The sequence below is a fragment of the Hemicordylus capensis genome, chromosome 12 (assembly GCF_027244095.1).
Source record: "Hemicordylus capensis ecotype Gifberg chromosome 12, rHemCap1.1.pri, whole genome shotgun sequence".
NCBI lineage: Eukaryota > Metazoa > Chordata > Lepidosauria > Squamata > Cordylidae > Hemicordylus > Hemicordylus capensis.
Genome location: NC_069668.1, coordinates 5,777,843 through 5,795,574, shown reverse-complemented (window position 1 = coordinate 5,795,574; position 17,732 = coordinate 5,777,843). Strand labels below are relative to the sequence as shown.

The 17,732-nt window shown below is 46.3% G+C and overlaps 1 protein-coding gene across 7 annotated transcripts in view; it reads left to right on the top strand.

The window, feature by feature from the left end:
- Positions 1–17,732, top strand: part of BRIP1 (BRCA1 interacting helicase 1) — a 294,634-nt gene that overhangs the window by 63,818 nt on the left and 213,084 nt on the right. For 6 of the 7 annotated variants that reach the window (XM_053274533.1, XM_053274532.1, XM_053274536.1 and 3 more), the window contains exons 10-14: positions 2,784–2,916; positions 4,853–5,007; positions 5,140–5,305; positions 10,922–11,062; positions 13,338–13,499. In XM_053274533.1, coding sequence (XP_053130508.1) covers positions 2,784–2,916; positions 4,853–5,007; positions 5,140–5,305; positions 10,922–11,062; positions 13,338–13,499 — 757 coding nt within the window. The remainder of the gene's footprint in view (positions 1–2,783; positions 2,917–4,852; positions 5,008–5,139; positions 5,306–10,921; positions 11,063–13,337; positions 13,500–17,732) is intronic. The other variant, XM_053274537.1, reaches the window with a different exon arrangement.

Below are 17,732 nucleotides of genomic sequence, written 5' to 3'. Positions count from 1 at the left end.
CCCACTGTCTCCAGTGGGCAGTTCAAGGCAAACGGACCAAGGAGGAGACGTCACTCCATAAATTGGTTAAAATTGAGGGCAATTCGACTGGCGCTCCTACAGCTGAGTCCCCAAGTCTCTCAATTAGACGCCCTGATCAAGACAGACAACACGACCGCGAAGGCACATGTCAATCGTCGGGGGGAACGAGATCACGCTCCCTATATCGCGAGTCAATTCTCCTTTTGAGCTGGGCAGAATGTCACCTGAACTCACTCACAGCCCACCACATGAAAGGAGACCTCAGTTCCATAGCAGACTGGTTAAGCAGACAAGACCTTCTCCCCGGGGAATGGGCCCTCAACCCGAGAGTTTTTGATCTATTGGCACACAGATGGGAGATGCCAAGTGTGGACATGTTCGCCACTCCCTTAAATTCAAAACTCGACAGATATGTCACCAGGTTCCGATGCCACACGGCGGTGGAGACAGACGCCCTGTCGTGCCAGTGGCTGAAAGGGGTTCTCTACGCATTCCCTCCAATCCCTCTTCTGACAAGGGTGCTAAGAAGGATAAAGGAACAAAGAGCGGAGGTCATCATGGTAGTGCCGTATTGGCCAAGAAGACCTTGGTTTGCAGATCTGGGCTCCCTCAGCGTGGACAACCCGTGGCACTTGCCGGTCACTCCGGACCTTCTCCTTCAGGGTCCAGTTCTCCACCCGAATCCTGCATGGTTTCAGCTTGCCGCATGGAGACTGAGCGGCGGCTCCTCAGCGCTCAGGGCCTGTCCCCGAAGGTGACAGCTACCATCTTGGCGTCCAGACGGCCTTCAACGAATAAAATATACCAATATACGTGGAGAACATTTCTCTGCTGGTCATACCAGCATTGAGTTCCAAAAGGAAAGGCCAACATCGCCCACTTATTACAGTTCTTACAGGATGGGTTGGATCGGGGTCTCCGCCCTAACACCCTACGTAGGCAGGCGGCCTCTCTTATTCCTCTAATATCGGGGGGGCACCTCCAAGTTGTCGCTATCCAACCCGTTACTGAAAAGGTTTCTGAGAGGGGCCACTCTGCTCTCTCCACCTGTAGCTCACAGGTTTCCCACTTGGAACCTCAATATTGTACTTAAAGCCCTGCAACAGCCACCATTCGAACCTATTAGATCCATTTCCCTCAGGCTACTATCAATGAAACTGGCATTTCTGATCACGGTAACATCCGCAAGGAGAGTATCGGAGTTAAAGGCCCTGTCGATGCATAAATCATATTGTATATTCACGGAAGATGCAGTTCGGCTTATCCCCGACCCCTTTGTCAAGCCGAAGGTACTATCAGACTTTCACACTGCTCAGGATGTATTTCTTCTGTCCTTCTGTCCACGTCCATCTCACCCTCAGGAAAGAAAGTGGCATAAGTTAGACGTAAGAAGGTGTCTGAAGCGCTATTTAGCATGTTCTGCTGATTTTAGGAAAACCGACTCCCTCTTCGTGTTCTATCTTCCATCATCCATGGGTGAAGCAGTGTCAGCTAGGACTATTGCGAGATGGATTAGAGCTTGTAGAGCCTTAGCCTACGAGTCCCAGAAGGTAACTCCTCCGGGACGCATCCTGGCTCATTCCACCAGATCCATGGCTACATCTGCGGCCTTTACTACTAACGCACCAGTACAGGAGATCTGTAGGGCGGCCACTTGGAAAAATCCCACTACCTTTATTAAGCATTACAAGCTAGACTTGTACGCATCAGCACAGGCGGCCTTTGGTAGACGGGTCCTACAGGGTGTTATTCCCCAGGAGTAGAGCGTAGGGTGGTTTTTATCCCTCCTGGTGATGTACTGCTTGGGTATGTCCCAATGAGATGACTTGATAGCAGCAACCAAGAACGGAGCATTGGTTACTCACCGTGAAGGCTTCTTCTGGTTGCTGCTGTCAAGTCATCTCAGCCCACCCAGTTTATTGTTTCTTCTGTTAGCTTATATGTCTTTTTGCGCTCTACTTCTGGGAAAAATCATTCAGGTATTAGATGGGGGCAACTTAAACAGTACCCACAGGGTTCAGGTTGATAACAGAGTGTTAATTTCCACAAATGTCTGTGAAGTTGTTTGTTGTTCTATTTGGTTGTATATATGTATTTAACGATTGTACTGTTCTCACCTTCTGACTTGTCCTATAAGAACTGGGGAGGGGTTATCCACATCAGGCTTTATAGGCTTCTATTTAGAATTTGAATAGTCCTGCCCAGGAGCACGTGACGAGGATAACCCAATGAGATGACTTGACAGCAGCAACCAGAAGAAGCCTTCACGGTGAGTAACCAATGCTCCAATATGGCTTTTATGCTACGAAAGAGGAGAGATTTTTCTTGCCATGGTGAATTCTCCCGTGGTGGCTCTTTGAGATGGTAAAAATCTTTTGCAACAGATGGAAGGAGCATGGCTTCAGACTCAAATGCCTCAAGCCTTTTAACCTTATCAGAAAAACTCAGATTGATCTTCTTGTCAAGCCTGCCAACGGTGGTGAAAGCAGCAGGCGGAAAACAAAAGATGAGACATAAATGGCCAGCAATTAAGAATATGTTTGGTAAATAAAGTGGTGGAGCTGCTGATTAAGCAGCCACTCTTAAAACAATCCTGTGTTGGTGGTTTCATATATTTTGTTCCTTGTATACTTAAAGTGTGCTGTCAAGTTGATTTTGACTTTTGGCACCCACAGAACCCCGTGTCATTGAGAGAATTGAAGGGCTAATATAAAACACTGACTTACTACTGTTTTGTTTCTTGTGGTGTTCTTTATTTATAGTTGGTTAAGAGAAAGCTGTGGTCAGCTCATAGAGAGAAATTATGAAACTGCTTGTAAAGTTTGGAGTGGAAAGCAGATGGTGGCATTCTTGCACAATATGGGAATAACAAGTGCTACGTTTCCCATCTTAAAGGTAGGAAGTCAGAACTCTCAGTGCTGCATTCTGTGCCAGTCAAACCTCTCTAATAGTCTTCAAGGGCAGCCCTATGTAGAGCATGTTACAGTAGTCTAAACAACAAGGGTGTGGATAGCCATGGCCAGGTCTGTCTCATCCAGGAACACCTGGATGTAAAGAGCCAGCGTGGTGTAGTGGTTAGAGTGCTGGACTAGGACCGGGGAGACCCGAGTTCAAATCCCCATTCAGCCATGAGACTTGCTGGGTGACTCTGGTAGCCTAAGCGACTTCACAGGGTTGTTGTGAAAGAGAAACTCAAGTATGTAGTACACCGTTCTGGGCTTCTTGGAGGAAGAGCGAGATATAAATGTAATAATAATAATAATAACAACAACAACAACAACACAACATGTGCAGATTATTGATAATATATAATATAGTATAGTATATAATATAATATGATAGATAGATAGATAGATAGATAGATAGATAGTATATAGTATAGTATATAATATAGAATATATATAGAATATAGACAATAATAACACGAAGCAGATGAAACAGTGGACCACCTAATCAGCTGTTGTAAAAAGATTGCACAGACTGACTACAAACAAAGGTATGGCAAGGTAGCAGGGATGATACACTGGAACATCTGCCAAAAATACAAGCTACCTGTAGCCAAACATTAGTGGGACCATAAAATTGAAAAAGTGGTAGAATATGAAGATGTAAAAATATTATGGGACTTCCAACTACAAACAGACAAACATCTGCCACACAATACACCAGATATCACTGTAGTTGAGAAGAAAGAAAAACAAGTGAAAATAATTGACATAGCAATACCAGGGGATAGCAGAATAGAAGAAAAAGAAATAGAAAAAATCACCAAATACAAAGATCTACAAATTGAAATTGAAAGGCTGGCAGAAAAAGACCAAAATAACCCCAGTGGTAATTGGCGCCCTAGGTGCAGTTCCAAAAGACCTTGAAGAGCACCTCAACACCATCGGGGCCACAGAAATCACCATCAGGCAATTACAAAAAGCAGCTTTACTGGGAACAGCCTATATTCTGCGATGATATCTATAACAACTGACAATAAAATTCAGCCATCCCAGGTCCTTGGGAAGGACTCGATGTCTGGATAAAACAAACCAGTCAATAACACCTGTAAACAAGAAATAATAATAACACATGCAGCTTTCCCAACCCAGTTTCCCCCCCCCTTTCCTTCCTATAATTTTATCATTACCTCTTTGCAGTACTCTTCTGACCAATGCATTTCTTTACTGCTTACAGCAGCATTAAGATATATAATCTGCAATCTCAACTCAGTCTTTAGTAATTATGAACATAAAACACATAGTGTGATCTTACAATTTGCAAAAACATTGATGAGTATCAACATCTATATCATATTAAGACTTCCAGTCGTTAGCAAAGGGCTGCCACTCAGTATAAAACTTAGGCTTATTCTGTCTGCCATCATGCCAACAAACAAACACTGACAATTTAGCTAATTGTGCTATTTCCCACATTTTACCATTTAAAGTCGGAGACCTTGCATTCCTCCCATTTGTGTCAATAACAGTGTTGGCCGCTGTTTTTTTAATTTTTATTTCATGCTCTTCCTCCAAGGAGCCCAGAGCGGTGTACTACATACTTAGGTTGCTTCTCACAACAACCCTGTGAAGTAGGTTAGGCTGAGAGAGAAGTGACTGGCCCAGAGTCAACCAGCTAGTTTCATAGCTGAATGGGGATTTGAACTCGGCTCTCCCCGGTCCTAGTCCAGCACTCTAACCACTCCACCATGCTGTTAACAAATTAGATATTAAAGATTTACACTGTTTTTCTGAAAACTAAAAATATTGTTGTTTTGAATATGGGCCTCTTCTAAAGCAAAGAAAACATTCATTTATTTATTTGTTGGTTCGTTGGTCTTGTGTAGAAACATTTTGCTGCTGTCCTTGAAAAGGAAGAAAAAGTGACACCGTTCCAGGGGGCAGAGGAGCTTGTGTCAATACCGGTTATAAGCCCTTCAACTCAGTTTGTTCTCAAAGGGCTATTCATGATCCTGCTGTATCTTTTTAAAGAGAACCACAGGTCAGTGATGCTGGAAAAGTATCTCCCCCTGCCCCCCCTAACTGTGAATAGTGAGGAAGGAAGAAATAAACATGAAAATTGCAGGTGTGTTTCAGGCTCTTCGCCACAGAGCTGTTTTTGTTTGTGTTGTAGGTTTGCAGAGGATTACAGGGTGTCCTTGCAGCAAACGTATGCTTGGACAAATGAAACTCCAGCTGATGCTTCGGATAAGAATGGCTTCTTTGCACAATCCAAAAGAAAGTCGTGGCATAAAGCAGCAGTGCATACGCTGAGCTTCTGGTGCTTGAATCCAGCTGTGGTAATAATAATTATTATTATTGGGAGAATTATGAATATTTATGTACCAGTTTTCAATCAAAATAAAAAATAAAAATCACAAAGCAAAAGGAATGACAAAAAGGCTGTGTAGAAGAATTAAGAAAATGGGCTCCTGTCCCAAAGAGGGACATCTAAACAGAAACACAAGAGAGATACGGTGGTGTACTGAATTGAGGCAGTTGCTATTTCCCTGTTAAATATTTAAGATTCAGGTGCCTCTTTGCCCATTTAGCAGGGAAAAGCTAGTTGTGGGTGGGAAATAATATCTTATGGATGAATTTCATGTGATGTAGGCCTGCTTGTAACTTCAATAGCAGTCACTGTACTGGGGTAGGGGGAATTTGGGGCAGGACTGAGGCAGAGGAGGTTAACCCGCCCGCTCAATTCTCATTTCCCGAATGGGAATCTCTGAATCGGAGCTCTCCAGAGTCCTGCATCTCCCACTCAACGTGCTACTATGGTGGATTGACAGACACTGCCACCTTCCTTGTGTCTTGTGGACAGACTCCTGCTCATGGTCAGGGCCTGACATCACCCCTGTAAGCTGCCGTTGGTCTCCAAGGGAAACAGCAGTTTAACCTTTGCAGACTAGTGTTACCAACTTGATCTCTGTAGGGATCCATGGTTCTTCACGACTGGGTCTTCTGCCTGTGCAGAAGGCCCACGGAAGAATCTTTAGGGCTCTGGCCCTTTAGGGTGTAGTGATATTGGACCCTTCAAAGGGTGCCTGTAGAACAGGCTGTAGAGTGCCTCCCTCTTCTGTTCCTTCTCATCTACTGCTTGCGCTGCCTCAGGAAGGATCTGCTCCTGTTTTCCCTCGTTCCTGTAAGAGATTTAAATACTTATATTTGCTATTCGGACTTTGACTCGAACTGTCCTTGACTATTCTTTCTGCTTGATACTCTGGACAGTTTCTCAACTTGGATGTTCTAACCTAGGACTGTTTCTAGACTTGTTACTCCCTTCGGCTTAGGTATTCAGTCTCTGATCTCTTGGCTGACTTGGACCATATTTGCACTTAACTATGTCTGCCCCAAAGAGTTTTAAACAATGTTCAACCTGTAAAGGTACTATGCCTTCCTCAGATGAGCTGGTCTTGTGGTAGCAAGCACGACTTGTCCCCATACCTAAGCAGGGTCCACCCTGGTTGCATATGAAAGGGAGACTTGAAGTGTGAGCACTGGAAGAGATTCCCCTCTTAGGAGATGGAGCCGCTCTGGGAAGAGCAGAAGGTTCCAAGTTCCCTCTCTGGCTTCTCCAAGATAGGGCTGAGAGAGATTCCTGCCTGCAACCTTGTAGAAGCCGCTGCCAGTCTGTGAAGACAATACTGAGCTAGATAGACCAATGGTCTGACTCAGTATATGGCAGTTTCCTATGTTCCTATGGACATGCTGACTGTCTAATTCGTTTGGGGCACTCCCACAACACTAGTGCCGGTAAGGTCTGTCTGTCTTTTAAAAAGAAGATACGACTAAGCTGGGAACTTCCTCTAAAGGCATCTCGATATGAAAATATCCTTCACCTGGGGACGCTGAGCCCGAGCCTGCCATTACCACCAAAAACCATGGTGTCTAGCAGGTTGGCGCCATCGACTTCGACCTCGATGCCTGCACCGTTGGTGCCCATGCCTTCGGGCTTGACTGGCACTTTTAAGAAGCCCATAGAAAGAGGGCGCATACGGCATAAGCAAGATTGTCACCGTTCTTTGTCAGGAGAGCCCCACAAAAAGAAGGAAAAGAATGCGAAATTAGCTCCGACTGAGTCGGCCTTGGCGTCAGGCTTGGCACCAAAAGTGTCAACAGCGCTGTTGGCAAGAACACCCTCTCCAGCTTCGGTTTAACCTGCAGTGTTGTTCTCCCCTCAACCCTCGTCTTCGATGGCGACTTCATTGACTTTGTCAGCTTCGGGATGCCCAGGCTCCACTCCTTTGACATCAATGGGATCCCGACCTGCGGTGCTGGCATGCTCGATGTCGACCCTGCCAACATTAACTCTACCCTCGGCGCTGAGACATTCGACGTCATGAACGCCAATGCCACACATGTCATTGGCTCGTGGTCTAATTCCGACATTGTCGAAGCCCTCAACCTCCATACAGACGTCAATACCAGTACCAACTCTGGATCCACATCATCTGTCTCCAATTCATTCGACACCATTCTCGCCAATAGTTATTTCTCAAACATTGACGCCGATTCAATCACCCTCTCTTTGATCACCTGAGCATCCAGTGACACCTTCCTTGGATTCCCCTGGCCTGTCATCCAAGGCCAAGTGGTTCAGGTACATAATGATAATACTACCAACTATCGCCTACCTGAACCACCAAGGGGGGCATTGTGTCAAGGTCTCTGAACAACCTTGCCCTACAACTGTGGGACTGGTACTTGCGTTATGATGTCCTTCCTATGGTCATCCATATCAAAGGAGAGCATGATATGGCTCTCTTGGCTTGCTCCCTTAGTTGGGATGTCACCTTCTCTACTCTCCATGAGTGGGAGCTAAATGACGCTGTTCTGTCAGACCTTCTAGGATGGACCTTGGCAAAGGATCGCTAGGAGACGCCTTTCAACTGCATTGGCAGGGCAAGCTATATTATCTCTTTTTCCCCCTTAATGAGGGTTATCCTGGGTAGGGAAGATCCTTCAAGAGTACACACCCTGGAGTCCAGGTCTGACCCTGGTGGCCCCGGCCACCCTGGTTCCCAGCTCTTCTTCGACTAAGCAAGGGGTCTTACCATTGCCTACTACCGTGTTGGGATCTGTCATGGCCCAGACCTCTGAGTCGGAGGAGGAGCGGGAGGACTTGGTTGGGAGAACAGACTCTGAAGCTGAGGTGGAATGACAGCAGACAGGGGAATCTGAACAGCTGGCAGAGAGGAGGGCTGAGGAGACTGATCAGGAGGAAGCTGGAATTTCACCTGTGTTAAGAAGACGTCTCAAGAGAAAGGCTCAGTGGGAGACGTGCAGGCGCAAGATCTCACAGGAGAGAAAATATAAATGCTGAGTCAGGAAAGCCTGATTGGCTGCCGGTTATCTCAAGCCATATATCAAGCAGACGCCGTTCCTAAGTCAGCACTGTCAGCAACGTTGCCTTCCGCAGACAGTGTCCTCGTATTTATACTTATCCAATCTTCCCTGTTCCAGCCTGTCCTTCTTCTGTTCTTTCCTTGTTCCTTTATTTCAGTATTACTCAGTTATCGTGGGGGGTTGGTACCTAGTTTAGTATCAAGGAACTTTATTTTGTTTATAATACTTTATCCTTGAGAGTCATTCTTCGCTTTTGTTCGTGCAGTTAAGCTGCTGTTCTTATCTACAGAACTTAATTTTGACTCACAGAAATAGAGCTGAAGGGATCGTAAATCCTGTCAGGTCAGCCGTGCCAACAGATTTACAACAGGATCTCCTCATGAGAGAAGGGGGCCAGGTCCTCGGCCACGCTCTGTGGTCCCTCTCGCTGGCAGCGTGGAGGCTGAACCTCTAGATGAAATCCTGCTAAATGAAAGAAAGGCCTCTACGAGAAGGTCCTACAAGTGCAAATGGAAGCGTTTCACATCCTACGCTGCTTTGAAGGGCTTCGACCCACTCAAGGCCTCGATATAGCAGATACTTCTCTACCTCGCCTATCTGAAAGAACTGGAACTTTCTAAAACCTCCATTATAGTCCACCTCATTGCTATTTCAGCTTGCCACCCGGGCTGGGATGGCAAGTTGGTCTTTGTTCATCCTGACTCAAAGCGCTTTCTGAAGGGTGTTAATAATCTATACCCTCCTGTTGCGGGCACCCATTGAGCCTTGGAGCCTCTGACTTGTGCTGCCCACACTTACAGAGGCCCCCTTTGAACCGTAACTATCGTCTTCCATGAGACTGCTATGCCTGAAAACCGACTTCCTAGTTGCCATCGCATCGGCAAGGCGAGTCAGTGTACTAGCTGCCCTAAGGGCGGATTCCCCTTATACCAAAATCTATCTGGACAAGGTTATCCTCCAGATCCTAACTTCCGTCCTAAAATTGCATCAGACGTTCATATCAACCAGGACACTGTACTACCTACATTTTTCTGTGACCCTTCTATGCCCCTTGAAAGTTCTGTGCACGTCCTAGATGTCTGAAGGTGTCTCCTTTACTTCTCGGACTGCACAAAGGCGTTCAGATGACCAAACAAACTATTCAGCTCTTATGCAGGGACTAGTAAAGGTTTAGCCATTCCAAGGCAAAGATTGTCCAACTGGCTAGTTCAGCTGATCTTCTTTTGTTACAAGAAGCAAGGCATTCAGCCACCCTCCAAGACCAGGGCGCATTCCACTAAGTCCATGGCTACCTCAGCTGCCCACATGTTGGGCATCCGCATGAAGGACATTTCCAGGGCATTCCTTGGACCTGCCCTCTGTACAACACTATGCTGTGGACTTGCGATTTGCTTCAGAGGCCAATTTTGGTCAGGTGGCCTTAAAGAAAGAACTGTAACCGCTAGCACCCACCTCCTTTTTGAGGGAGCTAGTCACTCACCCAGTTTTGAGGGACCATGAATCCCTACAGAGATAAGACCCTGCAACTTATGATTTCTGTGGGGATCCATGGTCACTCACAACGCCCGCCCGGCCGTCCCCAGTGCTAGCTTCTTTTTGACATTTGCTGTTTACACACCTGTGCTGCTGTGATTCTTGCTGTCGTCTTCTACCTCTGGATGTTGTCAGTGTCTTTGCAGCGGCCAATTCAGGAAACAAAGAGGGAGGCACTCTACAGCCTGTTCTATAGGCACCCTTTGAAGTCAAAGGGCTGGAGCACCTAAACAGAGCTAAAGATTCTTCTGCAGGCCTTCTGCGCAGGCACAGAAGACCCAGTTGTGAGTGACCACAGATCCCCACAGAGATCATAAGTTACAGGTAAGCAACCTGCTTTTTCTTGCATCTTTGACTGCTAGCCCCACAACAGAGAGCTATTTAGTAGAGGAAGCTTTTCTCAGCATGGAGATGAAGGGAGTGGGAAAAGCTTCTTCTTGCTATGTTAAAGTTCTACCTACTATGCAGGTGTTAAAGGCACAGGAGCCCTTCTGGAGGTGACAGTGTTAGCAGCTGTACTGTAAACATGTCAGATGCCAGTATTTGGAGATGGGGAAGGAAGTTTGTAAAATATTCAGAGGGGGGAAATGTGGTCTCCTCCCCCCGCACCTGAGCAAACATTTTAATTAATAAAGCATGGTGTTTCTGTGTCCCTTTTTGTGAATCTTAAAGAGTTTTCAGAATTGCTTGTTTTTTCTTCAAACATTTTTACATAGGCTACTTATAAGTAAGCCACCTTAAGTGGCACAGTGGAGAAATGCTTGACTATCAAGCAGAAGGTTGCTGGTTTGAATCCCCACTGGTACTACAGTATATCGGGCAGCAGCAATATAGGAAGATGCTGAAAGGCATAATCTCATACTGTGCAGGAGGAGGCAATGGTAAACTCGTCCTGAATTCTACCAAAGACAACCACAGGGCTCTGTGGGCACCAGGAGTTGAAATCAACTTGATGGCACACTTTGCCTTTACTTACTTATAAGTAATTGCCATAAAGAAAATAACTGGATTTTCTCAACATTTTCTTCCCGAAGCCATTCTCAAATTTGAGTGGCAGCGTCAGTTCTATTGTGTTAACCTCTGGAACGCTTTCCCCAATGGATTCGTTTTCTTCCGAACTTGGTGTGAGGTTTTCCATTCAACTTGAAGCCAATCATGTTATTCAGAACTCGCAGGTATGTTCACTTCTTTGAGGGCTAGATTGTCCCCATGCTAAATATGTTATAGAGCAGGAACTCTATCATTTTCTGGGAACATTTCCGAGTGTCTTATGCTTTTCTCCCAGGTTCTGAGAGTTCCAGATGTAAGGGGGATTCTTTACTACGCCTCAACTCAGAATGGGATGGTGATGAGACAGAAGACAATAAAAGGGACTTGCTCTCATTTGTGGGGGAAACGGTGCTGAAAATAAGTTTCACAAATATTTAATTTGGCAGATCCAAAGCAGTTGCGTGAGCTGGCCTCCCCTCCTGCCAAATAGGCTTATCTGGAGAGAGGCCCCAAACAGCTTGGTGAGAGCTTTAGGTCTCGTGTTGCTGTTTGACCCTTTACACAGTGACCGCACTGCTCCTAGGGACCCGAGGTAGAGGAGGTTTTAGGGACAGATCCGAAGGGCCAGTGGGCCTTCAGGGTTCCTTTGAGGGACTAATTCCAGGAGAGGCAACAAGGTTGGACTGCTCAGGCTCAGTCAGATCTAGGGGGGTGTCTTCAAGGCCAGGGTCTTGGCTGGGGCTTGGTCCTCCTCCTCCAGATGAGTCCTGACACCTGTTCTGTTTTAAAAGCTAAAGCCAAGTGGTTTTAAGATATCCTGGAAAACAGCCCTACAGTCAGGATGGAGCCTTGCTAGCATGTGAAAACGATGGGCTAGGCCCCATGTGCTGCCTTCATGTCAGTGCATGCTCATGGACACTAATATGCGCTAACTGAGCAGAGAGGCACCTTTCTAACTGCGGAGCAGGGAGGCACCTTCTAAAAGTGGCAATTCTCTTTATTGAGCAGGGGGAGAGCAACTGGCCCTCTCCATCCCCAGCACAGCATCCCTCCAGTGGCTGCTGCTGGTGTCTATTTTATGGTCCTTCTCAAGATTATGAGCCCTTTGGGGACAGTGAGCCATTTTATTTATTTATTTATTTGATTAACTGTTTATATCTATGGAAACTGCTTGGAGAACTTCTGTTGAAAAGCGAATATAAGTATTCATGGAACAGTGATGTTTTTCAGCTGGTGGTGGTGGTGGTGATGGTGGTGGTGTGTGTGTGTCAAAAACAAGTCTTCAATGTGAGAGCCGTCTCCCACAGGGCTGACTTTTTCATCAGCACTGGGAGGGCCCATTTCAGACAGGCGGAGCCCTAGGCTAAGGAGGAAAACACTGGGAAGAGCCACCAATCCCAGCACTCCATGCACACACCTCCCAAGATGGCCCAGGGGCTAAGGAGGGTTGGATTTCCCTCCGAGGAGCCCCACTGGCACTGAGCAAAGCATAGCACTGCATGGTGGGAATAGGAATGGTCACCTCCGCATGGTGCCTGCATGACTCGGCTTTGGCCGAAGCTTCACACGGGCTCAATAAGCAGTCAGGGAGCTGTGCTTAGGGTTGATGGGGGCTGTCACTGGCCCCTGAAACTTGCCGTGAGGAACACTGCGCTAGGGACCAGGAGCATCCAACCCCACCAGACACTTAACTTTTGGATCCAAGAGAGAGAGAGAGAGAATCGCCCTCAAGACCACTCTAGAAATTCACACTAACAACATTTTCAAAATGCGTCCCCAGTGTCTCTCCAAAAGGCAGCCATAGGGGCAATAATTGATCAGATTCCCCAGAAAATGGGATTGTCCCAGTAAATATTGTGAGTTGGAGTGTATTGAATTCTGTGGATGACTTCAGGACAAATTTATCTCCAGCTCTAATCTTGTGAATCCTGGTCTACACACGTGGCAGAAAGAAGTCGTATCCTTTTTTCCGTCTTTTTCCAAATGTTTTTTAAAAGTGTTACGAAAAAGAAAGGGGGGGGGAACACTTGCTAAAAATGATAAGCCCCACTTGCATTTGTGGAATACCAAATATACCATACACAACAAATCCCTTTTTGGTATGATATATTTGCAATATATATCAGTGAGTGATTGGATCTGTGCTTCAGCCTGGCCAGTGAATGCAAACAGAAAAATCACCCGCCTTCCCACCTTCCAGCACCTGTGTGTCAAAGGGCACTTTGAGCAATGCGGCTGACAGCCTACTCACCTGAAAGGAATTGCTGCTTTCTCCAGGCGTGTGAGCAGGTATCTGACTGCAATCATAAATGCCTTTATTTATTTTACCATCTGATTTCAAAATAAGCATATCTGATCATCCTGCTTGCCCTTGCTTGTTTTCTCTTTTCCGGTGCTTTTGTAAACAGAATATGTTTTATTGTCGACATGCAAGTCAGGCATACAATCTTTCCCCAACAGGTGTGGGTTGGTACCGTTGGAGCAGGCCCCAAAGGCAGGCCGTTATGCGCTACTTTCCAGCACACGGAAACCTTTGAATTCCAGGATGAAGTGGGGGAGCTTCTGTTCTCGGTTTGTCAGACAATTGGCCGAGGGGTTTTGTGCTTTTTGCCATCCTATAAGGTAAAGAAATGTCTACTGCAGCTCTTTACTTTTTCTTTTGGGAAAAAAGGCTATTTGGAGACGATTTACTCATTTTTAAATGCATACTTCCACATTATATCCCCAGCTTGCTTGACAGAGATTGTCTCTTGTCTTAATATTTCAGAGTACAAGCTGTTCCTTATTGACCTGCAGTTTCATTTTCATGTTGCAGTGTTCTGTGTGGTGGCTTCCTACAGACCTTGAAGCCAATTAACAATGCTTTAAAATATATAGATAGATAACTTTAAAATGAAACACATTTATAGCTAGAATCCAAATGCCGATGTGTGCTTAACATTTATTCATGGGTAAGTCCTAGTTTGAAATACAGCCTTTACAATTAGATTGAGGACCAATAGAATATTAAGAGGGTTGAGAGAGGATATAATGATTTTAATGTTAGCCTTTATGCAGATGATGTTCTACTCACAGTGAAAGGTTTCCATTACAGAAGCATTTCTGTACACAGTATTTGGGCAAGTTTCTGGATATAATATTCTGAAAACAGAAAGAATGAAAAACAGAACAAAACAGAGCTTTTAACTATCAGTATTAAAGCAGGAAATAAAATATTTTGGTTCATTTGCCAGCAACATGGAGTGAAAATCCAGTCAACTATTTAGAAATTTTTATTACCCCGAATTCAGATGAAATTCTATTTGGTCTTAATTCTGTTTGGTATTTGAAGATTGTGAAAGAGATGGACATTAAATGAGTTCAATTTAATCTGTCCTGGATTGGTAGGATGTCAGTTTTGAAAATAAAGATCTGGTTTGGCATATTCAGTTTTGATAATACAGTGATCCTGATTTCTAATGCTAACTCTAGGAAGCATTAGAGATGACAGGTACATCTCTTAATTTTGTTATAGAATTATTTAAAACCACGAGTTTCTATGATTATGTTGGAAAGGGAGCTTGAAATGTCTGAACTTATTATTTTATAATGCTACTCTCAATTAAAAATCCTTGCACTGTCGATTAGTGTTACTCAAGATATCCCATAGGAGTTTTTAGCACAGAAGAGTGCTTAGGTTCCACTGAAGTTTATACTGTGATTTTATATGAGTAAGTATGAGAGAGAGAGAGAGAGAGAGAGAGAGAGAGAGAGAGAGAGAGAGAGAGAGAGAGAAAACTAATTTTAGTTTAAATCACTCAAAAACACTTTTAGAGGTATGGGATTATAGTTTTAAAGAGCTTTCAGGTATTTCCCCTTTGATCTCTTTTGTGGATCGTGCCAGCTTTCACTTCTTCTTCTTCTTCTTCTTTTTTTGAAATTAAATTTTTATTGATTTTGACAATATTCTTATTAACATGCACAACAAATAAACAAATATGTACTTCCCGCTTTCACTTCTAAGGTCGTGAATGGATATGGCAGAATCATGACAAAAGATTTAAATACGTTGTTTCAGGAGGTAATCGTCCAACCCAAGGTGAATTGGATGTTTTAGGATTAATGTTAAGAATTCATAGTGATTTCAGTATTTCCAATAGAAAAAACTTTATTATAGCAAATATTAGAGTTGGTAAAATAAGGGGTGAGTTAACTTATTTTGAACTGTTAATTTTCTATCATTCCCAAATGAAAGGTCTCCTTAGTGAATGTTCTGGGTAATGGTTTTAAAACCAATTGAGTTAGATAGCTGGGAAGGCCTATAACTGAAGAAATGTGGAAAATCCGGCAGCCTGACCAACTATGGTGGTCTGTGATAAAGTAATACTGCATTGGCCTGCCTCCAAGACTAGTCCCCCCCCCCCCAGTTTTTTGATGTTAGAAATCAGGAGGCCAGTTTAAATTCAGAGTCCTCTTCCTTTTGAGTAAATATAGGTATAACCTGTATTTAACAGAGGTTAAATTTATGAGGTTCATTTTAAATTCAGAGTTGTCTTGTGTTGGAGTAAATACAGTAAGTTTTGGGGGAAATGTTTTTTTCCAGTCATTGATACAATGATAGCTTATTCTCCCTCAGAAGAGGATGGCATCCGAAAGGCATGATGGGGTTGACACGACCTCCTGCTCCGAGACAGGGCCAATCAGAGAGCTTTTCCTCCTGTAGCAGGAGGGAGGGGCAATCCCCTCAGGCTCCAGTCTTCGCCCTGTCTCGCTCCGGCAGGGTCGTGTTGTGTTTTGCTCTGGCTAGTATCCTGCTTTTCCAGCCTTTCTAAACTATATTTCTTTCCTGAGCTGTGCCAGTCAGGACTTAGTATCCTGGGCTGTACCAGTCAGGACTCTGTTATTACCTATCCTGAGCTGTTCCAGTCAGGTTCGAGGGCTAAAAGGCTGACTGCCTGCGCTGACCGCTCGTGGCGCTTCTCCCACAGCGAGCTGAGTTTCGGGGTGATAATGAGCTCTGAATTGGCGCATACCGAGAGGGGGGCTTCCCCCTCCCTCTCGGAGGATTCTGTTGCACCGGCGGTGTGTTGTGACGAGTGGGCGGCGGCTACTGCTCCCGCGCCCATATCTCGTCTTCCTAAGAAGAAGAAGGATAAAAAGAGCAGCAGGAAAGGCTCTAAGGGCAAGCGGCCAGCGGCCCCTTTCTCGGCCCCGGCCAGCACTTCCACCGCACTCGCAATGACGAGCGACACGGGGAGAGGAGCGGATTCGCGCTCTGAGGACCCAGCAGGGCAAACTGCTGGCGCCGATCAGGTTTTTCCCTCCCCTGCCTCCTCCCCTTGTCGGTTGCCGCAGGAGCTGCCTGCTAAGCGTTCACGCCCCTCAGCTTCCTCCGACATTGCTGAGGAGGACATTCCTCCTAGTTTTGCCGCCCTTCTGCGGCGCATAGTGGCCGAGGAATTTGGGAGGCTGCTTCCCTCCTTAGCGGAGCAGCTTCCAGCTCAAATCAGGGCGCCCACCGCTTCCAGCGCAGGAGGGAGCGATAGCCTAGCTGCAGCCGCCATTTGGGGGGCAGGAGAGAGCGGGAAAGCTCCCGCAACCGCCATTTTAGGATCGGGGGTGGCTCCCCCTAGCGGACCATCGGTTTTGCCTGCTTGCTCTCCCGCGGCCTTGCCCTGTCCTGCCGATCTCGGGCCCCCTGTCCTGAGCCCGTGTGTCACATCTAGCGCTGCAAACCGCGCTGTACCTCCCGAAACTTTTCCCTTGGAGGGATCAGATTCGGACAGGGAGGAGGGCGAGCTTTCTGGGGATGAAGGGGACAGTTTTTCCACTCCACAGGCCCCTTATCGTTTGTTTTCGCCCTCAGATTTTCCTGTGCTACTCCACAAGGCACGGAAAACCTTAAAGTTGGGGTGTGTGGTGCCCGATCCTCTGGACACTACCCCTGAGGGGGACCCCGTGGTCCTACCCTCTTTGAAGACACCTGAGGCAGTGGTGCCTTGCCCTCAGCTTTTTCTGGATATAATCCACTCAGAGTGGGATCGTCCAACCGAAAGTAAAGGTCCTCCTCCGGGGATTAAGCGCCTTTATACGACAACCAAGGCGGTAATGGACAAATTGCAAATACCGCCTGTAGATGCGGAAGTGGCGGCCCTTGTAACTGGCACTGTTTTGCCCAGAGGTGGAGAGGAAGTTTTGCGTAACCATGATGACAAAAAGTGTGACGCCGCTTTGCGGAGGTCCCATGAGGCTTCTTCGCTCGCTATGCGGGCCTCCATGGCTAATTCCATATTTGCAAGAGCTTCAGTGCTCTGGATTAAGGAGCTTCTGCCCTTGGTTCCCCCCGAGCTGTTGGCTCTCAGGCAGGGCCTCAATAAGCTGTCTAAAGCTTCGGCCTTCATGGCTGACAGTTCCCTGGACGCTACCCAACTGTCCGCTATGGCACTGGCTTCCGACGTGACAGTCAGGCGCCAACTATGGCTCAAGCATTGGCGCGTTGACCAAAAGTCCAGGTCTAATCTAGCCACGTCGGCGTTCAAGGGGGGCAAGCTTTTTGGGGAAGTCCTGGAGCCTGTCTTAGTTGAAGGCAGGGACAAGAAAAGGGCGATGCCATCGTCAGTGCAACGCCAGGGAAGTAAACATTTCTCCTCTGCTTTCTCTTCATACAGGGGCTTCCGGTCATCCTTTCGTCCCAGACAGGACAAACAGGACAGGTTTGCCTCCTGGAAGCGACCACAGGGCACCTTTAGAGATGCTGCCCAGTCCAGGTATCGTCAGCCTGCACAGCAGAAGTCTGGCTTCAAACGACCAGCAACCCAATGACGGTGCTCTGGAATGCCAGGTGGGAGGCAGGTTGCAGTTCTTCGCCCAGGCCTG